Below are 20,917 nucleotides of genomic sequence, written 5' to 3' on the forward strand. Positions count from 1 at the left end.
TGAAAAACAAAGATGGCATACAACAGTTTTATACTCATCACCTGATCTTTTACATCTTACAGGGCTTAGTTGGCCTAGAGTCAATCATGGAGGATATCAGAGTTTATAAAAAAGTATGTTACAAGGGATTTCTGGTCATATTTGTGCCATGAGTAATCCTTAACAGATGCAGGATATTAATGAGTTAGGTTTCAGGGATTTTGTCATGCTTTCTCCATTTTCTTTCTTTGTTCATACGGTCTTTGTTGCTGTGCATGCGGACAATGATCCTGGATTTCAGTATTATTTACACAAATTTTTACAAACTTTCTATCACTCACTTTTATCTAATTATACTTAGGTTTAGGGGAGATGGGGAAAAAAAAAAAAAAACTTACTCCAAGACATCTCTGTTGAACTGTTTCTGTCGATTGCCGAGAAATTCTCCAATCATCTGCCGGCTCAGCCCCTTCCTCTGCAGCAGGAAGTGAGCCACACCAACCGGTGTGTCAGGAATGAATCCCCTCTCAGTCAGGTACTGGATGCCCTTTTCTGGCTTCCTAATAAATCCGACATTTAAATGCAAGTCAATTTAAAAACTGGAGAAAAGAATCTGCTACACCTGAATCCTGAATTCTGAGATAATACCTATGGGCAGCATCTTGAGGAAAGTTTAATCAGTGGTGTTTTTCATAGTGATCTATTAACTGTTGATTGAGTCCTTATATTTAACTGAATATAAGTACCTGGACATGATCAAAACAGAAAAAAAACAAGATATGTGGTCAGTGTTTGTGAAAGTTAAACTACATTGCATCAAAGTCACGTAAATGTTACCACAGACTCAAACACAATGTCTCCAATAAATGACAGCTCATGCTTATGTAGCTCTGTATGATGCAACTCTGACAAGTATAACAAATGGGGCACAGTTTCTGTTTTATCCGTCAATATGACAAAAAAAATCACAAAGAAATATTATACTGTAATCATATATTACATACCTCCATTAAAATAACTTTGTATTTGATATTTATGTAGCTGAATAAAGTTTATAGTGCAACACCCATTACTGAATATTTATCCAAGAGGCTTCTCTAACATCATACCCATTTGCCAAGCTCTTAATCATTGCAAACACTGGTCAAACACATGCTCCATCACTGCTGAGTACGTACTTGTTGAAGAGATTCAGGCCGATGCGGTAGTATCTCTTGCGAATAACATCATTACTGAAGATGGGTGAGTCCCAGCTGTTGCGAGTCTCTTTGTGGTAAGTCTGCTTGCTGAGTGTCTGCTCTCGAAGGCTGTCTCTCGAGGAGGACTCTGAGCTGCAGTTGATGGTGTCATTAGAGTTGGATGTGCTATTGATGCTGTCGTTGTCCCCGTCAGAGAAGTCCGATTCTGACTTACTCTGTCTGTTGGCTGAGCCGTTTATGGCTAGATGGCTCTCCAGCTGGCGGTGGCGATGGCGCAGAGGTGTGTCATCATCACGGGAGGAAGCCCGTGGTGGGGGTCCATGGGAAATGTGTTTAGGGCTAGCCTGGGATGACGTTACGAGGTGGCCATGTGGTTCATACACAGGTGGCCGTTTGACAGAGCTACGATCAGACCGGTCACTTAGCTCTGCAGAGCTGTCACTAGGAGGTTCTATGGTCAACAAAGGGAGATGGTCCATTCTAAGACGCTGCTCTTGACACTCTAGAGAAGGAGTGCTGCGGCAGCTCGTGTCTGTGTCACGACCCTCATCTTTGGGGTCAATAGGCCAGTACTCCTGGGATGAGTTGACTGACCGCAACCGCAAGTCTGATTCTGTGCTGGAGGGCTGGTCCCCTGACCTCGACAGAGCAACAGAGGGAGACATGTCCTCCTCATCAATGAACAGAGTAACATCACTATAGGATGCCATCGTTTCATCATGAATGCGTCCAGCTGCCCTGCGGTGGGACTTCACCTGATAGGGCACTTCCCTATCCACCTTAGAGCAGCCCATAGCCTCTGGTTCAGGACCCTCATCCCCCTGAAGGCTGCGACAGTTCAGTGCATCATCTATCGACTCAGCCAGAGATTTGACCTGCCTGGAAAAGGCGTCTTCCAGCTCCGTGATGGCATCTGTCAGGTCCCCCTGCGGGGTTTGGTGAGATGCCATGTTGCCCTGTTGGTGGACTTCAATGTCTCCACGTTCAGACTGCACCATGGACAGCGGGGTGCCATCCTCTGTCATGGACACCTGCCTCCCTTCAAAGTAGGAGCTGTGCACTTTCTCAGGTCCCTCAAATGAGAGCTGCATCCTCATGTTGGAGAGAACAATGCGTCTGGACATACGGTTTTCAGACATAGAGCTCCTGAGACGTTCAAAGTTCTTGTTCATTTGATACTGGCGGAAAGCTGTCTGGATGGTGCGGGCCGCATGCCGAGTTATGAATCGTCCACCATATTTACGCTCCAGCATCTCCACCTAGAGAAAGGAGGGAGTAAACTGTAAAACAGTCCCACCCACAGATTTGAACAAACGCTTTTTCCTGCTTTATTTGTCCCAAGAATAATCTCACAAAGCTGGGTTTCTGACCCACACACAATACTTTTAAAAGAAGAAAATCCTTTGACACTTCTAATCACTCGTGTTAAACAAGAATGTAAGAAACTTTGGAGCAACTCCAAAGCAAACTCTTCAGCCAGACTACTTTGAAATACCTGTTTGTCCTGGAGGTCAGCAGAGAGCTCATAGCTCTCAGAGAGCGAGCGGGACCGCTTGATGGCCTCCTCCTCGGCCTGCTTACGGAGGATGGACTGCGAGTGCTGGAGCTTGGGCCGACGGGGTCTCTGAGGCCCAGGCTGGACCCCGTGGCTGTAAAGTGGGCTGTCAAATCGGTCAGGACTGATGGCTGAGCCGTGAGTCACCGGGCCCTGGCCATAGCTGGCACCACCATCCAGGGAAGGGCCACTCTCATTGGGCCGTCCATCCCCTTCCACACTGCAATAAGAGACCAAGGGATGGTTAGAGATTTCATCTTCTAGTTACATCGACCTTGACAATGAGAAATAAATTTTTGAGTCAGAATGTCATGATCCATTTTGAAATGTCAAAGTAAAAAGTAGGTTAACTTCAGGGACTTATGGTCTAAGCTTCCAAAAAATAAAGTCTTAAAATCTGTATTCTTGTCTCTGTTATAGGATATACAAAGAAGCATGGCATAACAGAAGTTAACTTCAGAGTTTGTGTAAGTAAGTGAAGCCATTTCTGGTACGTGCTGATCCTACAACTTTATGATATACAGTTTCACCCACACCTCATTCAACTAACTAATACTAGTCCGTATCTCTGTAAAAATTACGATTGAAAATTTGATAGCTTGCCATAGATTTTGCAGAGCTACTTTCAGAAAAAAACAAATGCCTCATAAACACTCTCCAGATATTAAAGACATCCAGTCATTCGATGTCCTTGTGGGATAACCTCTTATACAAATAATGTGGGAAAAAAAACAAGAGGTTACTCACTCACTCTTACATTCTGCCGTGTTACAAGAGGACTGCTTATTGCGAAAAGACCGTCTATTTTCTATAAATTGCCAACTCTTCCTCCAAATCTTGTCCACCATTCTTTCAGTCAAGTGAAGTCCAGAGTGCACAGGCTCCTCCAGGAAGCTAAAATTTATGTCAACATACAAGCCAATCAGTGACAACAGGGAGTTACATCATGTTTGCCGGAGCGACAACACACTGTTCCAATACATGTTACAAAGTCCAGTTTAGGGTAGAATGACAGAGCAAATACAACTTTAAAAGGTCCCTTACAAATAGCTGAGATGTGTTTGCATGTGGTGCCCACCTGCTCAATAACTAACATTACGCTAACTAACATTTCTTCTCTTCCGTGGTACAGTGTTTTCACTGGTCTCTGGCAGCCTAATGTGTTTGAACTGTGACTCGACACACCCATACAGTGTACACAATCCACTTCCTTTATTAGGCAGCCTGGAATCAACATTCAGCAACAACAGCTTGCCAGCAAACAGCAACCAACGATGAGTGAAAAAGTGGAACTGAATATGGTCAAAAGTTCAAACAGAAGAGGTCTTTGTTAACCTTTTTGTGACTACATTAGTAAAGTCTTACTCTCAACTGAATATAGATTACTGATTTGCAACCCTACACAGCACGCCAACAAAATGTTTATAAAAGATGGTCCTTTACGGTTTACTTAACCTATGATTACTTAAAGCCTAGTAGTGATCAGGATCCGGCATGCTGCCTACAATGCATCCTTTTCATTTTGTAAATTTTAATCTAATTCACAACCTACAATTTGTCCCTTTCTGTCTGCTGATTCTTGTATAACAAGTGCAATGTAATATAAAGTGATTATAAATCCAGAGCTTACTGTAAGTGATTACAGCTCAACTGAGCCACTTTGCATCTCTGCAGGGGCTTCACACTTCAGCGTTCTAGACCAACAGAAATGCCTTTGAGAATACTTATTTCCAAAAAAGGCACTTCTGCTTTTCAAGTGTGAAATATTAAAATATGTTGGCATGGTGTGGCCGCCAAACTACTATCAGTTGTTGTTAGGCAGAATCCAGAAAACATTTAGTCTTATTGCAACAGCTATGATGTTTGGATGCAAGTGGATATATTATGATGTCCTTAAGTAGCGCCAGTGTTCACTTCCTCCAAATGCTGCAGCAGAGTACATTTATAGGCATCACCTTAAGTGACCTCCTACCCTTCTGTCAGAGTAGAGAGGACCCAGGGTCAGCCAAGGCCACCGTGACATAGTCATGGTAAGTAAATGCTAACTGCTTGCAGTGGAGCAAGAGGTACACAGTGTTGACGTACGGACCAGCACACAACAACAAGGCCAACAGAGAAAGCCTTTATACTGCGGGACCAACATAAAACCAACACAGTGAAATCATACTTCATTGCATAACTGCCACTGAAACGACTCTCCCCAACCATCTGTCGTGGCAAACTGTGATGCTGCCATCCCCGGAGTTAAAAGTCACACCTTGCGTGCTGTCACAGCACCAGAATACAGCAGGTGGTGATTTTTGGTTTTCATGATTTCTGCATTAGAAGTTTGATTACTGGCTGGGATACATCGATTGTGAAAGGCAACATTTGGGTACAATATTCATTTCAAAATGACCTGAGAGGACTGGACATTGTATTGCGGCAAATATACTGAACTGAGAAAGTAACTGAGAATGTGTACCACACTTTCAAAACAGAGAAGGAAGAGATATTGTAACTTTTTGCTAGTAGTTCTTTTGATGCCAAAAAGGTTGTGTGCATTTTGTCTGTGGAAACAATTTTAGCCATATTAGCTGCGATATCTGTCTGTCAGCCGGTCGGTCCACCACTTTGGTCCAGATTAAAATATCTCCACAGGTATTAGACGAATTACAATGAAATTCTACCTTTTCTTATAGCGGCATCTTCAGGTCACTTTATCCAGTGCTTTGGTTTATGACCAAATCCCTGCAAAACTAATGAGAGCCTCGACTGTGCTTTCTGTTTAGGGATAATTAGTAAATGCTAGCATGCCAACATGCTAAACTAAGAAGTTAAACATTGTAAACATTAGACCTACTTAATGTCAACATGTGAGCTTGTCATTGTGAGCAGGTTAGCATGCTAACATTAGTTTTAATGCTGGTCTAAATTCAGCCTCAAGGAGCTGCTAGCATGGTTGTAGACTCTTTCATTATTAGATGTTGTTTTCCTGTATTGTTTTCTGCTGTACCATTTTGTTGGGAGTAATTGCCTTTCTATTGTTTTGCCTAATTCTGTAATTATTTATGAACCACAATAAATTTCAATTTATGTAATATGACAATATAACTCTGGAAATGAGAAATTAATCTACATTAAACAACTGAAAACACAATAAACTACAAACAGATAAGCTCTTGGGTTTTCTCTCTCACCCAGTCAAACCTACTCAAGGCACAAAATCAAAGCTATAGCTACAATTCTGGCTTTCCCTTTCCCCATAGGGACCTGTAGACAGCATATTTCCTTCCATTTTGTTCTTTCTGCTTCACTTTCTACCAACCAAGCATCCAGACTGTGTGTGCTGCAGTACTTTTTGCTCTGAGGTCATTGACTACTCCACAGAGTGAGGTCAGTTGCTCATAATGGAGGAGAGGGTGGTGGGGTACTGTCGTTTTAAGCTGTAATGGATGTTGAAGGAAAAAAGAGGGAGTGAACTATAACAGAGCGGGAAGTTGTATGATGTTATTCCAGAGAGGAGGATGAAGTGACTCCACATGGTTCAGACACAACTCTGAAAGTCATGTTAACATTTATATCAACATGTTGTATCCATAACGTATGAGGGTTATAGAACCAACATTGAGAGGTGAAGGGTGAAACAATGATGTCCCACGACCACATCCTGTGATAGTTCCTCTACACTTCTTGATATATGATATCACGACAATAGTAACAACTGCTCAGTGGTGTCTGTCGCTCAGTCTGGCTCTTTATCCACAAGGAGCCCCTGTTAGTTCTGATGGAGCCATGGATAAGCATGTCAGCTCAGCTGGCAGTGATTTTCAGCCATGGGATCCAGGGATTTTGAGTGGGGGGGTGGCACCATCTCTCTTTCCTTTCCTTTCCTTTCAACACATCCTGAACACGCAGGCCCAGCCCCTTGCCCAGGCCTCAACCCATTCCATCAGTTGGACCTGAGGGAGAAACATTCCTCCATCCCGGAAAAGAGGAGTCACATCTACAGGAGTTCTGGGAATAGAAGAAGGCTAATGAAGTGCAGACTGGAACTATGGAGGAAAAGAGACCTGTAGTGTGGAACTAACATAACTTCCAAACGAAGTCACAGAGAAGACGGAGCAGTCTACAAAAGGCAATGCTGCATCTTTTCTGCATAAGAAAGTATACTTGAATTCCCTACTCAGTTGTGAACTCAAAAGCCACTGAAATTAGCATTATGCTAAATAATTATATATTTATAGAAACATCTTTCCATATGCAATGCATCTACAGGCACAACAGTAATCTGATTACTCCTCATCCACCTGTTTAGACTTGCCTTTGTGTAATTTTTATTTATTTCTATTTTAGGGTACGTTTAATCTTCTTCTGGCCTTGATTGACCCTTTCAATCAAAGTAAACAGCACATTCATATCACACTTCAACCCACACGCACTGACAACTTGTGCTCCAGACACTACAAAAGCAGATGTTTTCTCTCTCTTCATAGTAACTCAGAGAGCTCATAAATACAGATGCACGCACCAGCCCTCACAACACAAATGTGGGAAAATAGATTTCACAGGTAGACCATACAGTCACATGTTAATGAAAAGCAGCATTCGAAGGTAAACCTGCCAATAAATACTTAGTTATATAATTCATTTCAGCACCAATAACAATAATAATGGATGATTTTGTAACGACTATAAAAAGACAGCGGGGAGCTGGTTGGGGATTTGCAACATGACATAGCTGCAAGCTTCAGAGCTGCACCGGCCAGCAGACTGACAGTTTCACTCGTGAGAGTTTGCAGCAGACAGTATATAGTCGACTGGAGACTTGTCATTGATAACTACTGTAAGTTTTATACTTCAGTTTGAGAGCTTTAGGATGTGGGTGTCTCTACAAATCAGAAACAAACAGTCTTGAATTTCCTTGAATGCATCTGCATGTGGTGAATGACTTCCATCTGCAAGTAGAAATTATAACCTTTCCAGTGATAATTTTAATAGCAATATAATGCATGCACACAAAGCTATTAAGCTGTTTTAGTTTGCTTGAGAACTCCAATCACAACCTTTTAAGAAATTAACATCACATCGTCATCACATACTGATGAATAGGTGAAAGGCACCAGATTTTTCCTACACAAAGCTAGTTGATTATTGATTGGTATGAGTTCTAACAGCGTTTGTGAAGTTGCACGAAGCTGCAGATTTTTCAAGAGGACGTCAAATAAAAGCTTAATTAGCACAGCACAGATGCAGCAAATTAATACGTACTCCACTGCAAGTGTGACAAGTGGTTTGAGGTTTTGTTGATGACATCCACATACTTGTTACTTAGAGTAATCAGAAATCAATACAATTGCCCCATTAACTGCCAGGCCTCATTCTGTCTGAATCAAGGCGTCCCACCTCGTCCCTCCTGTCAAGACTCTGTCAAGACAGAAATGACAACAGAACAACAGAACCCCTGTCATTATCTTTTAGTAATGAATAATTAAACTATATTCCACACTACACTCAGCACCTGCCTTTAAGATCCAGTTATGAAAAAGTACACAGTCACAGCTAAGCGGGAGGGCCACGACTCACCACAGGAATGCCCTTCAGTCAAGCGGGAGGTGGGAGCAATCCAATTCACAGATGGATTCTGTACAGTAAGACTAAACACACCATGATAACACATATGAGAGGGGCACATGATCCGTTTTCCATTGTGAGGGGGTCAAAATTGAAGTGGCACTTTAAAATTCATGATCTTTGTGACTTCGCTTGAAGCTTCGCATTACTCCTGTCACCTCCTCGTGTGGATTACATGAAAACATACAAAGAAGCAGTTTAATCAGCACAAAGACGCAGTTTATTCAGCATGTGATCCAAGCTCCCTCTCTTCGCAAAACACACATACATGTCTCTCTGCTGTTTAGTAAACAAAGCCTTATAAGCTATAGCAGACTGGTATAACCTCATCTAATGACAAAACACACAAAATGCACATGCACACACCCGCACTAAAAGCAAACACACATTTTAGACTCTCCTATTACTCTTACCAGCCATTCAGCTCCAGTTCCAGCAGCGATTGGGTCTTCTCTGAATTACACTGCAAACACCACATGCTGGCCAGCACTCACAAGACGATGTACTCCAAACATTAGCAGTCTGCCTCACCAGTCCCCATTACTGCCTAAATGCAAAACTGCCATCTGCTTTAGCTTGTAGCTCTCTACTCCTTGCAGACATTTTCATTTCTTTCCCTTGTGAAAGCAGCTCCCTATGCATGGTAGGCGTACATGGTCAGTGCTAAGTGGCAGTCTGTAATCTCTGACAGACAAACAGAGATCTTTCTTTTTCTCTTTCCTCCTCTCTGTCCTCGGTGCGCCGGGCTGGTAGGAGTATAAGGGGGGCGGAGGCTGGGAGACAGGGGAGTGTGGGTTTCTGCCAGGCCCTGAGCAGTATGGAAGGGGGTGGGGTGCAGGGAAGGGGGTGTGTGAGCGTGGTGCCTCTGTAGCTGGGTAGAAAGATCAAGAAGGGGATGAAACATGTCCCGCACAACACTTAATTATGCAAGGAAGGGGCACACAAATGACCCTAGAGAAGGGGACGGGGAAAATAAAAATCACATTTCTCACGGATGTTATCAGAGAATGTGAAAACATGACAAGGAGAGCTCGAGACAGTGAGGGTCAGGAATGAGAGATAAAATAAGGCATTAAAAGCACAGCGAGAAGGGAGAGGGAGAGACGGACCGCTTGATCGAGTTAGGTGCACATAGGCATAGTAGATAAGCAGCAAGGGGATGGAATGGTCAAACAGTACAAAAAGTATGAAGAGACGGTGGCCTAAAGGAAGAAGATAGTGTCACCGGAAACAGGGGTTGGGAGTGTTTGAATGTCAGAGTTACCTTCTGTTAGCCTTTTTGGCACAAAAGAAAATGACTTAGTGGGTAGAGATGGCAAATACAAGAAAGCACGTCTATTAATAGAACCTTTCAGCGTTGAGACGTGACTGTTAAGATGTGCACTAAGAAGAGACTCAGAGAGGATTCTGTGTCTTTCTGCTGCAGAAAAAACACGGTAGAAGTGGTTCACCTCTAGCCCTTCTATTTTTAAAAACCTCCTTTAAATCAACATTGTTTAATTTATCACATAATGTCATACTGCTAAAATGCCACCCATGTTGCACCATCATCGCAAAGCTCACCAGGACTTCTGTCCAGCTTCAGGCTCAGGGCAGACGCCAAACTGACGGTGCCTCGTCTCTGGACTTCCCGGTGTTGTTAAGACAGCCCAGAGACTAATGACCCCTCTGAGAGAAGGGGGTTGGGGTAAACTGCCCCCAAGTCAAAGGTATTTTCTATCTAATGACAACATGCACAGGAAACAGAGGAGAATGGCTCCCACATGGAGCCAGTTTACAGGGACACCAATCATCTACACACACACACACACACTGATACACACCAGTCTCTGGAGGGAGATGTTGATGTCGTCTAATTACAGGCCTAAACCCCTACATGATCACCTTCTCTGGACTGTTTTCATCTTAGACTTCAAACGAAAGATACAGAACGAGAGACAAAGCAAAACTAAAAAGGACTGCAGATTTTAACATGTGTTTCGGATAACAGCAGGGGATACACACAGATTTACTTGCAATGTGTGACTCAGACAGAATGATTATGTGCAGAAAGGCAGACAGACTAGTAACTGGGCAGCTGATCTATTTCAGTTGGAGACTACTGCCCTGCCTCTGGTGACTACAGCTGCTAATGCCGTGTGGATCTGCAGATACTTGACTCAAGTTACAGATCTCACCTGCCTCGCATTCTCACCACCACTCTTACTGAAATCAGTGTGTTCCTGATCGCCAGGAAACCAAACCAAATCCATTTAGGAAGTCCCTTAAATAAAACTGGCATCCTGATTATTCATCATTTTGTTACATGTTATCACCCAACAGGCGCAGACCGAGGCAAGCATTTAGATTTCGAAATGTGTGCATAATATTAGATATTAGCCCCAGAGCAGGCAAGTGTTTTGTTGAATGACCACAGAGATTGTCTCACTAGAATGTATTTGTTTGGTAATGAGATATGAAGCAATATCATGGTCTCATTTTGAAGGCAAGCATGTGATGCTTATATTCCCACGCTGGACATGATTGTTTCAGCATGAGGCTCAAGGGCAGCATCAGTTTAAGCATCATGGAGAGCTCTGCTCAAACTATCTAATTAGAATTAGAAATATAGCTGAGCTGTAAAGGTTTGCACAAATTTTAGGACACTTAGCAAGCTTGTGCAATTGTCTCTGTCTGCCTGCCTCTGCATCTCTCTCTTCCTCCTGTAGTGTTACTGTTACGATCCAGTCTAGTCGTCCTGTCTGGTGAAGGCCCACTCCATCTCCTGAGTCCTGGCTGCAGTGCACTCTGCTCCACAATGATGTCAGAGAATTCCAAGCAGAGGCCCACTCTCTGCTCATAAAAAGGCATTTCTTCAACTCAATACATATGGTCTTCTGCATTTCAGCTCCTACTCTATCAACCCTACCTTCAGTTTCACTGTCCTCCCTTCTTTTCCCCTTCCCTCTTGTTTGCATGTAAGGAGCGTTAGATACATTACACTTGGGACAAGGCCAAAGAGGCATCCGCAGGTCAGCTACACACAAATGCCTTTATCAGGTGCATTCCCACAGATGTAGTACCTGAATATTATCAGAAGATTTTCCCTATTGCAAAGAGTTTGAAAAGAGACAGAGCAGAGGAAAAGACAGCAAAGGAAACAGCAAGGGGAAAGAATAGCTTCCTGGAAACTTGGTCACAAGATTTTGGCGCTGCATGCTCTGTCTACATGACATCATGCACCGTTTCTCATTATCTGCTTTTGCTGGATTCTGAAGGACTGAAACGGAAAATAAAATGAAAACTCAGCCCCTGCCTGGTCTGGAAACAATTAGAATGGGCTGATGTCATAGTTTGATACAACAGCATACTAAATGAGATGTAGTGGCCCGGGATAGCTTTGTGAACACAGAGGACTTTGTATAGGAGGGGGAAAAAAGAAACAAAAAAGAAACACATTTTCACTGTAAATTCTCAGAAACAAAGAATTTTTGTACATAAGAAGGATCAGGCAGCAGATGTATAAAAAGAGCTGAAATGCGAGTAATTAAAGGATATGCTGCCTCTGCTCATCACATCCTGGCAGCAAAGCTAGAGCAGATGTGTTGCCTGTGGGATCCTATGGGAATGATCAAAGATCATCAGTGGCAAGTGATGTCTGAGAAGATTTTCTCTTTTCTCCTGTTCATACATCACTTAGTAATCTAGATAGAAACAACATGTTTGTCCAGACACATGGAAACTGAAAGCTAAACTGCAGGAGATGACTTCTGAGATTAGTTTTATGGCATCAAACCATTATTTACTAACTAACTAAATTGCTAGCAGTCTGATATATTCTTTCTCTACAACTAAAACTGGCTATTGAACTCCAATGCCTTTTTAGTACTGACTGAAATGTGTTTACAGCACCAGGTATCAAAAATGGTCATTTTGTTAACTTGTGTGTTTTTACTTGCTCTCTCTGTGTTTGCGTGGGTTTTCTCTCACATTCCAAAGTCATATGCAAGACAGGTGGGGTGGAGTCTCTAAACTGCCCAAAAATATAAATGTGGGGCTAGTGACCAGTCATGGGCATTTCTCTGCCATCCTCATAATTACTGTGAAGGCAGAGAAAATGAAGGCATGAATAACACCCTTTCAATGGAAACCAAGCAAAGCTTTACTTTACCACTCAACCACATGTTTATGGAGTCCTTTCTGTATATGCAATTCTATAAATATAAAAAAACAAAACAAAAAAAAACATTTCATGGATCCAAAAATACAGGACTCCAAAGCTGCCCTTCTCCTGATTGCATGCACGTTATCTCTCTCTCTATAAAAGGCAGATAAAGGTCATGCGTTGTGTACTGTTACCATTATTAGAAGTTGTTTGTCCATTTACAGTGTTTTTCTTTCAGTCCACTCCATTAACAGATACCATATTTCTCTGAAGCTCTTCACTGTGGATCAACCCCAGCACAGAAACATACTACAGCACAGTTCTGCCCTGCTAAAAATACACAGAGGTGACACACACTGGTAAACACTCTATGAGGGAGACGAACAATGCTGTGAAGAACAAGGGGAAGAATGCAGAGACAGTAAATGGCCACTCAATGCCCTGCTGATTTCATCTCATTATCTGTTTCCTTTGTGGCAGATCGATGCGCAGCATTTTTCAATGACACAGTAAATTTTGAGGTCAGTCGCAAAGCAGTGCAAGACTTAGTAGACTAGTGTGTTTAGTGGTTTGTGCTCGGAGGAGCCTTGACTGTGAATGTGACAAAGGCCACAGCGGGTAAAAATACACATGGTGGTCATAATAGACACAGGAGTGTGACACCATAGCCAGACCAACAAAACAGGCCTGTCAGAGCCATGACACCTATCCCACAGTGGGCTCTCAGAGTGACAGTGCCACCAACTGGTTAGAAATGATACTACACATTCCCTTGAAGAGGGACACTAAGCCTGGTGGATGTCATTCAGGATGACTGAGGTCAGATGTGTATGTCATGGTTGCAAGTCGGGAGGAGGGCTGGGTTATTCAAAGGCACCACGATGTAAAAAGGCCAGCCTTTTCTGGTTAGGAGATGTTGGCAGGAACGTGTGCGTGTGAGTGAGAGAGAGAGGGGTTGGTGCAATAATCTATTTGAGGCAGTGGCAGACTCACACCTGTCTCAAGTTACACAGAGAAAGTCCTGTGGTCTACATGTACTATGTGTCGCACAGCAAAGATGATCATCAGCATGTCTTACATCAATCTTCTTCATTCCCAAGCGCTAAGATTACCCTAAAAAAAGTACAGAAAAATGTTTTCTGTATTGGTATATACATTATGTTTATTCAACAAATTTTTTTTTCTTTTAATGCAAAAACATATCTTATATTGTTTCTAACTATGTAGTGTGCAGTGTAAACAATTGGCCAGTGTGTACTCTTGCAGTTAATAATTTTTAAGCATTTTAAAGCCCAACAACCTTCCTAAAGCATCTGCCTCCCTGGCAGCACCACGGTGGCCAATCAATCACCGAACAGACTCCATATTTGTATAACATCAGCTAAACACTATTAAAATAACCTCTCTCTGCTGTCCTGATTGGAATTGATTTCCAGGAGCCATTTGTCAGCATAAGCCTACACAATTAAAAAAAACAATCTGTCACTCGACATAAACCAGAGATGTTCCCGAAAATAATGATCTGTGTGTGTGTTTGTTTGTGCATAAGCATGCATATGTTTGTGTGCCTGGCAATGCAATCAATTTGGCACCACAAGCTAAATGACACCATTGAACTGTGTAAATTGACTAGAAGGCTTACAATGATAATAACTGCTGTTTCAATCAGATTCCATTCAATGCCGCCTGCATCAGTGATCAGATAAATAGCTGATGTTGATGTTGCTCAATCATTCAAATCACTCCCAAGATTTCATTAGCAGTCAAGCATGAAATGATGTTATGGTTTAGAGAGCTGAATGTAGTATAAATAAGTTTCTAGTAGGCAGATGTGTTAATGGCACAGAAGGGTTTGATTTGATGTTCGCTCTTGAATTGGTGATTCAGCATCAACTATGGATGCATATGTGTTTAGCCACACATCCTTCTACATAATATGCTGACACAGATGAAGAGAAGCAGATAAAAGGAGGAAACACAGATGAAAACCTACACATTCCTATAATACCCAGACTGCGATGGCTTACATTCCACCACTACTCACCTCTCCACACACAGCTGTCTAATAAATTTAGCAGAGTTTGCCTCGTTTTCCCTTCAGCCCTGGACTCCACAGACAGGACTCCGTTACTTGCGGCTTTGCTCTGCCGCCCTTCACTGGCAAAGCAGACTGTGCCTCTGTGGCATCCGAAGCCCACGGCAAAAACACTACGGCTATTGAGCCCCCAGGAGCACCTCCCGGCGCGCCCGTCTACTCTGGCGCAGGCTATTGTTTGTGTTGGCACTGCATATAAAGACATCCTTTCTCATGTCTGCTCCATCACGCCTTTCCAGTCTTTGGAAAACACAGTCACCGAACAACAGGACCTACCCTGTAGCGATGGCCATGACATATGTCAATATGTCTGCCAAATAATATTTGTCATAATCCTGAGAAAGTTTTCTTTCAGTTTCTGCTCCACTTGGAAGTGAAAGTAACAATATAACATATTTCATTTTAATGGCTCTCATTAGGCTAACAATAATAGAATCATTCAGGAAGCATAATGTTGTTTTTAGGAGAAAGTGCCCCAAACTGGAGGACTGAGTACAGATGTGGGTACGTGAAGGCAGCTATGAGTATCATGATCTGCTTTGCAAACACTGTGAAGTCACCTGAAGACACAATTCACATCACATTTCAACACGGAAATACAAGTCATGCCACGGAGGAGTTTGGAATGAAGTTTATCCTAAGTACTGAGCTGTAATTAAAATAAATCAGACTAAATACTGTACGTTAAACAACTGGATTTCTTCTTTCTTCTTCCCTGGCAAGCAAATTTAAATTCATTTGCAACTGTTAGTTTATCAAGTAAGAGTTTTTTCATGGATTTTTGCAACTGAGTGAAACTGCTGTCAGGATCTCATTTATCAAAGGAAATTCTGGCAGTTTTGTTTTCAAAAACTCTGTACATTCAAGCAGAAAACAACCTCCAGTCCAGACAAAGTCATCAAAGAATGAACATGACAAAACTCAGGATCAGTTTACATATGACGAGAACTTCCCCCAGCTACCATGAAAACTTGATCAGCCGTATTTAAATATTAATTGGAAGCCACAGTTGAAAGCACACCAAGAATGAAGGCAGAATGAAAACACAAATAATTAATGATTCCCCATCTCTCTTGCTTATGTCTTTATTAGACATCCATGTCAAGGTATTGGGAGGGTGGAAATAAGCCAAAAGCACTGTTTAGAAATTAAAAAAGAAGAATAACTACTAAATGGTCGGTGAATCATTTTTTTTTTCCAAAGTAACACAGACAGTGGGGGAAGCAATCAATCACAGAACAAAAGCACAGAGATAAAGCAGTCATCCTCGATCTACGTTCCTTTTGCTTAAGAATGTGAAAGGAAGCTGAGGAAACCTTTTGTGCAGGTCACGAGTGTGCTGAGAAATGTATTCATGTTGACATATTCCAGTGGAACAAGATATCCTGAGTGTGCAAGTTCCATTCATACCACATTTCCACAAGACCTGGTGGGTGCAATTCAGCAGATCTTACATTTCAACATGCGCCCCTTTCAGGCAGTCTGGATAGGACATGAGGCCTGACTTTACAGAGCGATGGAGGCATTCTGAGAATAACAAGCAGACTCAAATTCATGATAACAACCCCTGGAGGGGGGTTACACAGCAGCATGTTTATTATTTCATTTCTTTCAATGCCTCCCATAACCTCTACTTGAGACAGTGCCAAGGCATTTATAAGAAAAGAGTTACACGGGGGCACGTGGACTAATTCACCCTTTCTATGACAAACTACCTGACAGCGGCTAATGTTGTTTGGCTTCCATTTAATTCACACACACAGCCAAAGCTTATTCGACGGTCTCTAGCACACATTGGAAGTCAATAATGACACAAGTCCTACAGGCGCGAGCTAGAGAAGAGCCAGCCGCCGATATCATACATCAACATTAACACAAGGCTTAAAACACACCAGCCCAGTTCAGAGGAATCTCAGAATTAAAAAAAAGACAAATTCCTGCCATTACAGAGGAATGGATTTCAAATGTAGAGTAAATCTGTTTGTTACCTGAGCTGTGTCCTTGGGGGTTTAATGCATGCTCCATAAAACTTACTGTTTTATTACCTGAAAGCACAGCCCGGGTCTCTGCAGGTTGCAGGGCACATCGATCTGTAGCCCCCCAGTTACTCATTACAGACCCCGTCCCAGCTCTCTGGGCCCACAGATTAACAAACAGGTCCTTTATGATTCATTGTGTCACAATCTATAATAATGTGAAGCGCTACATTAGTTTTTTCACGAAAGCATGACTTATTCTAGGTTTTCCATCATACACGCTTCCAAAATAAATGGGCTTGGACAAGGATGTGGAAATATCAGATGACAGAGAGAGGATGTTGCTCTAACTCCCGTTTTCTGGGATCCTAGAAATTCGCGAGTCTAGGGTGCAGCCAGGAGACTCATATGTTTTAACTTGTTCTCTTTTGATTGAACGAGCACCAATTGTGTCATTTTAATCAACTCAACTTCCTAACAGCCTCAGTTGTCGATCTAAAGCAAAAGGCTATATCAGTAGAGAGCAATTCTCACACCCACATGGTAATCTATGACTGGCGTAAAAATCAACATGGGCCATATGAGAATGTTTTCTCTTCTGGTGGAGTCAATTTCCTCAAGCTGCTTCAACAGTACAGCTACGAATTTGAATTCCGGGAGTTCACTTGGCCATTTTTTTCCCTTTTCATATATTGGCTTGGCAGAATTTCTTTTGTGGAAAAAGGAATATCTTGTCTATGGGAAAGAGCAGTCAAACTATGTTTTACATCTGGTGTACCTCAGATCATGAGCTGCTGAACATTACCATCTGCAGTTTTGAGTCTTGCTCAGGGTGACCTCGGGCATGAAAAGGATGCAGGTAATAAGATACACTATACAAAAGGACACATCAACACTATAACAAAGTATGGCAAGAACCTTGAGCCATATAGATGCATTTAACATATTTTCTTTGGCCTACAGATGGAGCCAACTAGGCTTGGATTCTGATAACTGGAATGATTTTCAATCCAGTTCTACTTGGTAACATGCCCAATATTCACTGTCTTTTTTTAGCTCTGTTTATCTCAGCCATAAAACCGTGAGCTGAGAGATGTCGAAAAACTTCATAGAGCTGAGAGGAACTGCAGAGTTTGGTGATAATTATCTATGGGTTCATCACTTGCAGCAACTTCTTTCACATTGTCACAGTTTAGAAAGAATATTGATTACAGCAGCTTTACATTATTTATTTGTTGCTTAGAGAATCTAAAGATATTTAGTTACCTAAAAATATTTGATAAAGGAACAAGATTTGATAAGCATATTCGATTCTGGATACAGATTTGATAAAATGCTATGGAATCCCTTGCCACCTGGTAGCTATTAGTTAACTATTCCTAGAAACTTCCCCGTAAAAGCAAACACTGTTTGTGAAATAGGACATAGTTCAGTCAGTCTATGTCAGCCTTCCATATACTTTCCGATCACAGCTGTTAAACAAGTCCACTGTGTAAATAAGTTCATTGCCTCACTTAAACCTTTAACCAGTACATTGTACAGCATTCAGCAAAGTTGTTGCACTGACAGCTGGAAGGAGCAGTTTCAGAAAGAGGGACATGGTGAGTCAGCAACAAAGTAACATCCTCAAACAAACTCTCAAACAGGATGAGATTCCTTTCCGTGTATATCTCTCCATGCATTTTGGAACTGAGCTCTAAGAGCCCAGTCATCATTACCACTTTGAGTTACACGGGAGGGCCAGTGTGAGCGTGACAGGTTCACTTCATTGTCTGCTGGACCTCCTGTTTAAGCACATAAACATCTGCTCAGAACAAGGTTAAGCTGTTTTCGGGGGGATGCTTGCTCCTCAGCATCATGTTTAAGCAGACCTTACCATGGACTGTTTCCTATGGAAATGACAGAATAATGAGCAGCATACACAGAAAAGCCAGTTCGCCATTTTTGCAATTACTTTGCATTTAATGATGAAACACCAATGAATTCTGTGTAATAAATGAGATTCATAGCTGCTGCACAGCGCATAATGATCCCAGAGGAGAATTCTGCCTTTTATTTGCTGTAGCACAAAAAGTAACTCAGCTCCAAGACAACAAGATAACAAATACATGTGACTTGATGGAGTGTCAACACAGGACAGAGAAAGAGGAGATGTGGAAAGTATGGACTGAGGGGAAGGACAGAGAGGATACGGCGAGATGCACGTGATAAAGAGAAAGAGTGCGAAGGGGAGGCAAAGAAAAAGCAGCATGCACGCATTGAGTACAGTGCAGCTCTGTATTCTCATACCGCCATTCTCACATACAGCTGACTGATGAGGGAGAAGCCGTCTCACGCACTGTGCATCTAATAGGCTTTAATGATGTCCTCGCCGTGTCATCCATTCTGTTAACAGGTTTAATGAGAGCAGGTCCGGGTGGACTGAACAATTGGGGAAAACACATCAGAGGTCCTGCTATAGGTTTCATTGAAAAGATGTCAACAGGATGACATGTGCAGAAAGATGTTGGGACTAGAAATGGGGGCCAGTTCAGAGGCACAGAAATACGAGAGAAGCTTTGTTTTTTTTGTTTTTATACAGCAGCTGGCAAATCACACACACTTTTACTTAAATATACAGTGCATCTTGATAAATATGTATTTTAAGAGACACACATAAACACAAAGAACTCTCCCTCCCTCCTGGCACTGTGCATCAGCGTGACATCAGACTACAGAGCAGCAGCGTTGGCACCCCAGTGTACGAGCATCAACAGCTCTATGTTACATACTTTCCACAGAAATACACCAATACACTCACACATTCCTCTATCCTTTTATTCTCTTCATCTCTCGTTTATTATTTTTCAGATTGAGTTATTGTTTGGTCTATAAAATGCCATTAAAATACGGTAGGGAAAAATGGCCATCATAATTTCCCAGAGACCAGGGTGACGTCTTCACATAGCTTTTTATATGTCTAAAAACTGATTATTATCAAAATAATCAAATATCAGAATTGTTGGTCATTAATTTTCTAACTGATAATTTAAGCACTACCCTGACGCTTGGCAGCTAACCCCAAGACAGCGGTTGTCTTTACAGAACCTATATGAACCTGCACTTCACAGCCAGATCCCTCTCTTACTCTCACTCACACACACACACACACACACACACACACACACACACACACACACCTTTTAGAGTAGACCACCTACCTCCACACATCTGTCTCCGGGTTGGCCTGTACAGAGTGAAACAAGACACAAGCTTCGAGGACAAATTGCTGCTGCTCTTTACAGAAAAAAGTAAGGTGACCGTGGTTACTAGAAAGCTACAGAGGCTCTGTCAAGCACCGGAGACTGGGAAACTCCATCTGTCTGACTTACTCTCCACTAATCAGCACATTCCCCTAAATGTCAATAAAAAGAGGAGGCTCTCCTCACACAGAGCACCCTCCCTCCCTTTACCTCATCAGCTTCACTCAGCTGTGTCCCTCACAGCCTCACTTTCTTTGAATTTCTCTTTCTTTCATTAACCTATCTCGCTCCCTTTCCCGTAATCTGCTATCCTCTCGTTCTCACCTCCCCAACATGCCTCTACCCTGTTCTGTGGTCATTTATTCAGCTGCTGTGTTGGTGTCTGAGGTTTAGTGGGGACACGTACGGAGCCTGCGTGTTGCAGCTCTGCAAGGTCACCGATTGTTGTTTTTTTTTCATCCCTCACTCTTCAGGACACATGGTGTTGCCGAAGGGGAAATCTGAGCTCTCAACCAGAAGACATCCTCAGACTGCACGAGCACAATCCAAAACATAGTTAGATAACAGGTCATCTAACAATCTCTTTATAAATCTCTTTAAAAATCTGATTAAACATAAAAGGTTTGAGATTGTCAGAGGACAGGTGAAAAATCATCTTAAATGACCATATATCCTACTTATTCAGGAATGAATGATACTGTACTGACATTGTATCTGCAAGTAACACTGTCTAAGACTGCCGTGCTGCAAACATACTTTCCTCCGTGCTTCCTCTGCTTTTGTGTCCTGCTTGGGCCAGTTCTGTCCAGTTGGTCATAGCTGATGGAAATGTGTCAATACTCAGAGAAAAAAAAGAGCAGAGGTTCTGAGCAATGAGCACGCATTCTGTGGTGTGGCCTCCTATGATTCACATGAAACTAAAACTGTTCTCTTTCTCCCTCTCTAAGAAATATGAGTCATTCAACTAAGAAATAATATTTTTTCTTGTGGGGAAAATCCTTATTATATCAGACCTGATAAGTAAACCTTGGCAGTAAATCTCTATAACATCTATCTGGGAGAGAAGCCAGAGAAACAGGCTACAACGCTGCAGCAGCCTCTGTGGGACTCCAGA

The 20,917-nt window shown here is 42.3% G+C and overlaps 1 protein-coding gene across 8 annotated transcripts in view; it reads right to left on the minus strand.

The window, feature by feature from the left end:
- Positions 1 to 20,917, minus strand: part of LOC119905314 (IQ motif and SEC7 domain-containing protein 1-like) — a 95,008-nt gene that overhangs the window by 13,515 nt on the left and 60,576 nt on the right. For 6 of the 8 annotated variants that reach the window (XM_038722187.1, XM_038722188.1, XM_038722189.1 and 3 more), the window contains 3 exons: positions 2,674 to 2,953; positions 1,158 to 2,437; positions 378 to 539 (listed from right to left, as the gene is read on the minus strand). In XM_038722187.1, the coding sequence (XP_038578115.1) occupies positions 378 to 539; positions 1,158 to 2,437; positions 2,674 to 2,953 (1,722 nt within the window). Of the gene's footprint in view, positions 1 to 377; positions 540 to 1,157; positions 2,438 to 2,673; positions 2,954 to 3,480; positions 3,635 to 8,759; positions 9,044 to 20,917 lie in introns of those variants that run through there. The other 2 variants (XM_038722194.1, XM_038722190.1) reach the window with 2 other exon arrangements.

The sequence above is a fragment of the Micropterus salmoides genome, unplaced genomic scaffold (genome assembly GCF_014851395.1).
Source record: "Micropterus salmoides isolate LMB-PRFRI ecotype aquatic unplaced genomic scaffold, ASM1485139v1 Ms_hic_scaffold_16, whole genome shotgun sequence".
NCBI classification, from domain to species: Eukaryota; Metazoa; Chordata; class Actinopteri; order Centrarchiformes; family Centrarchidae; genus Micropterus; species Micropterus salmoides.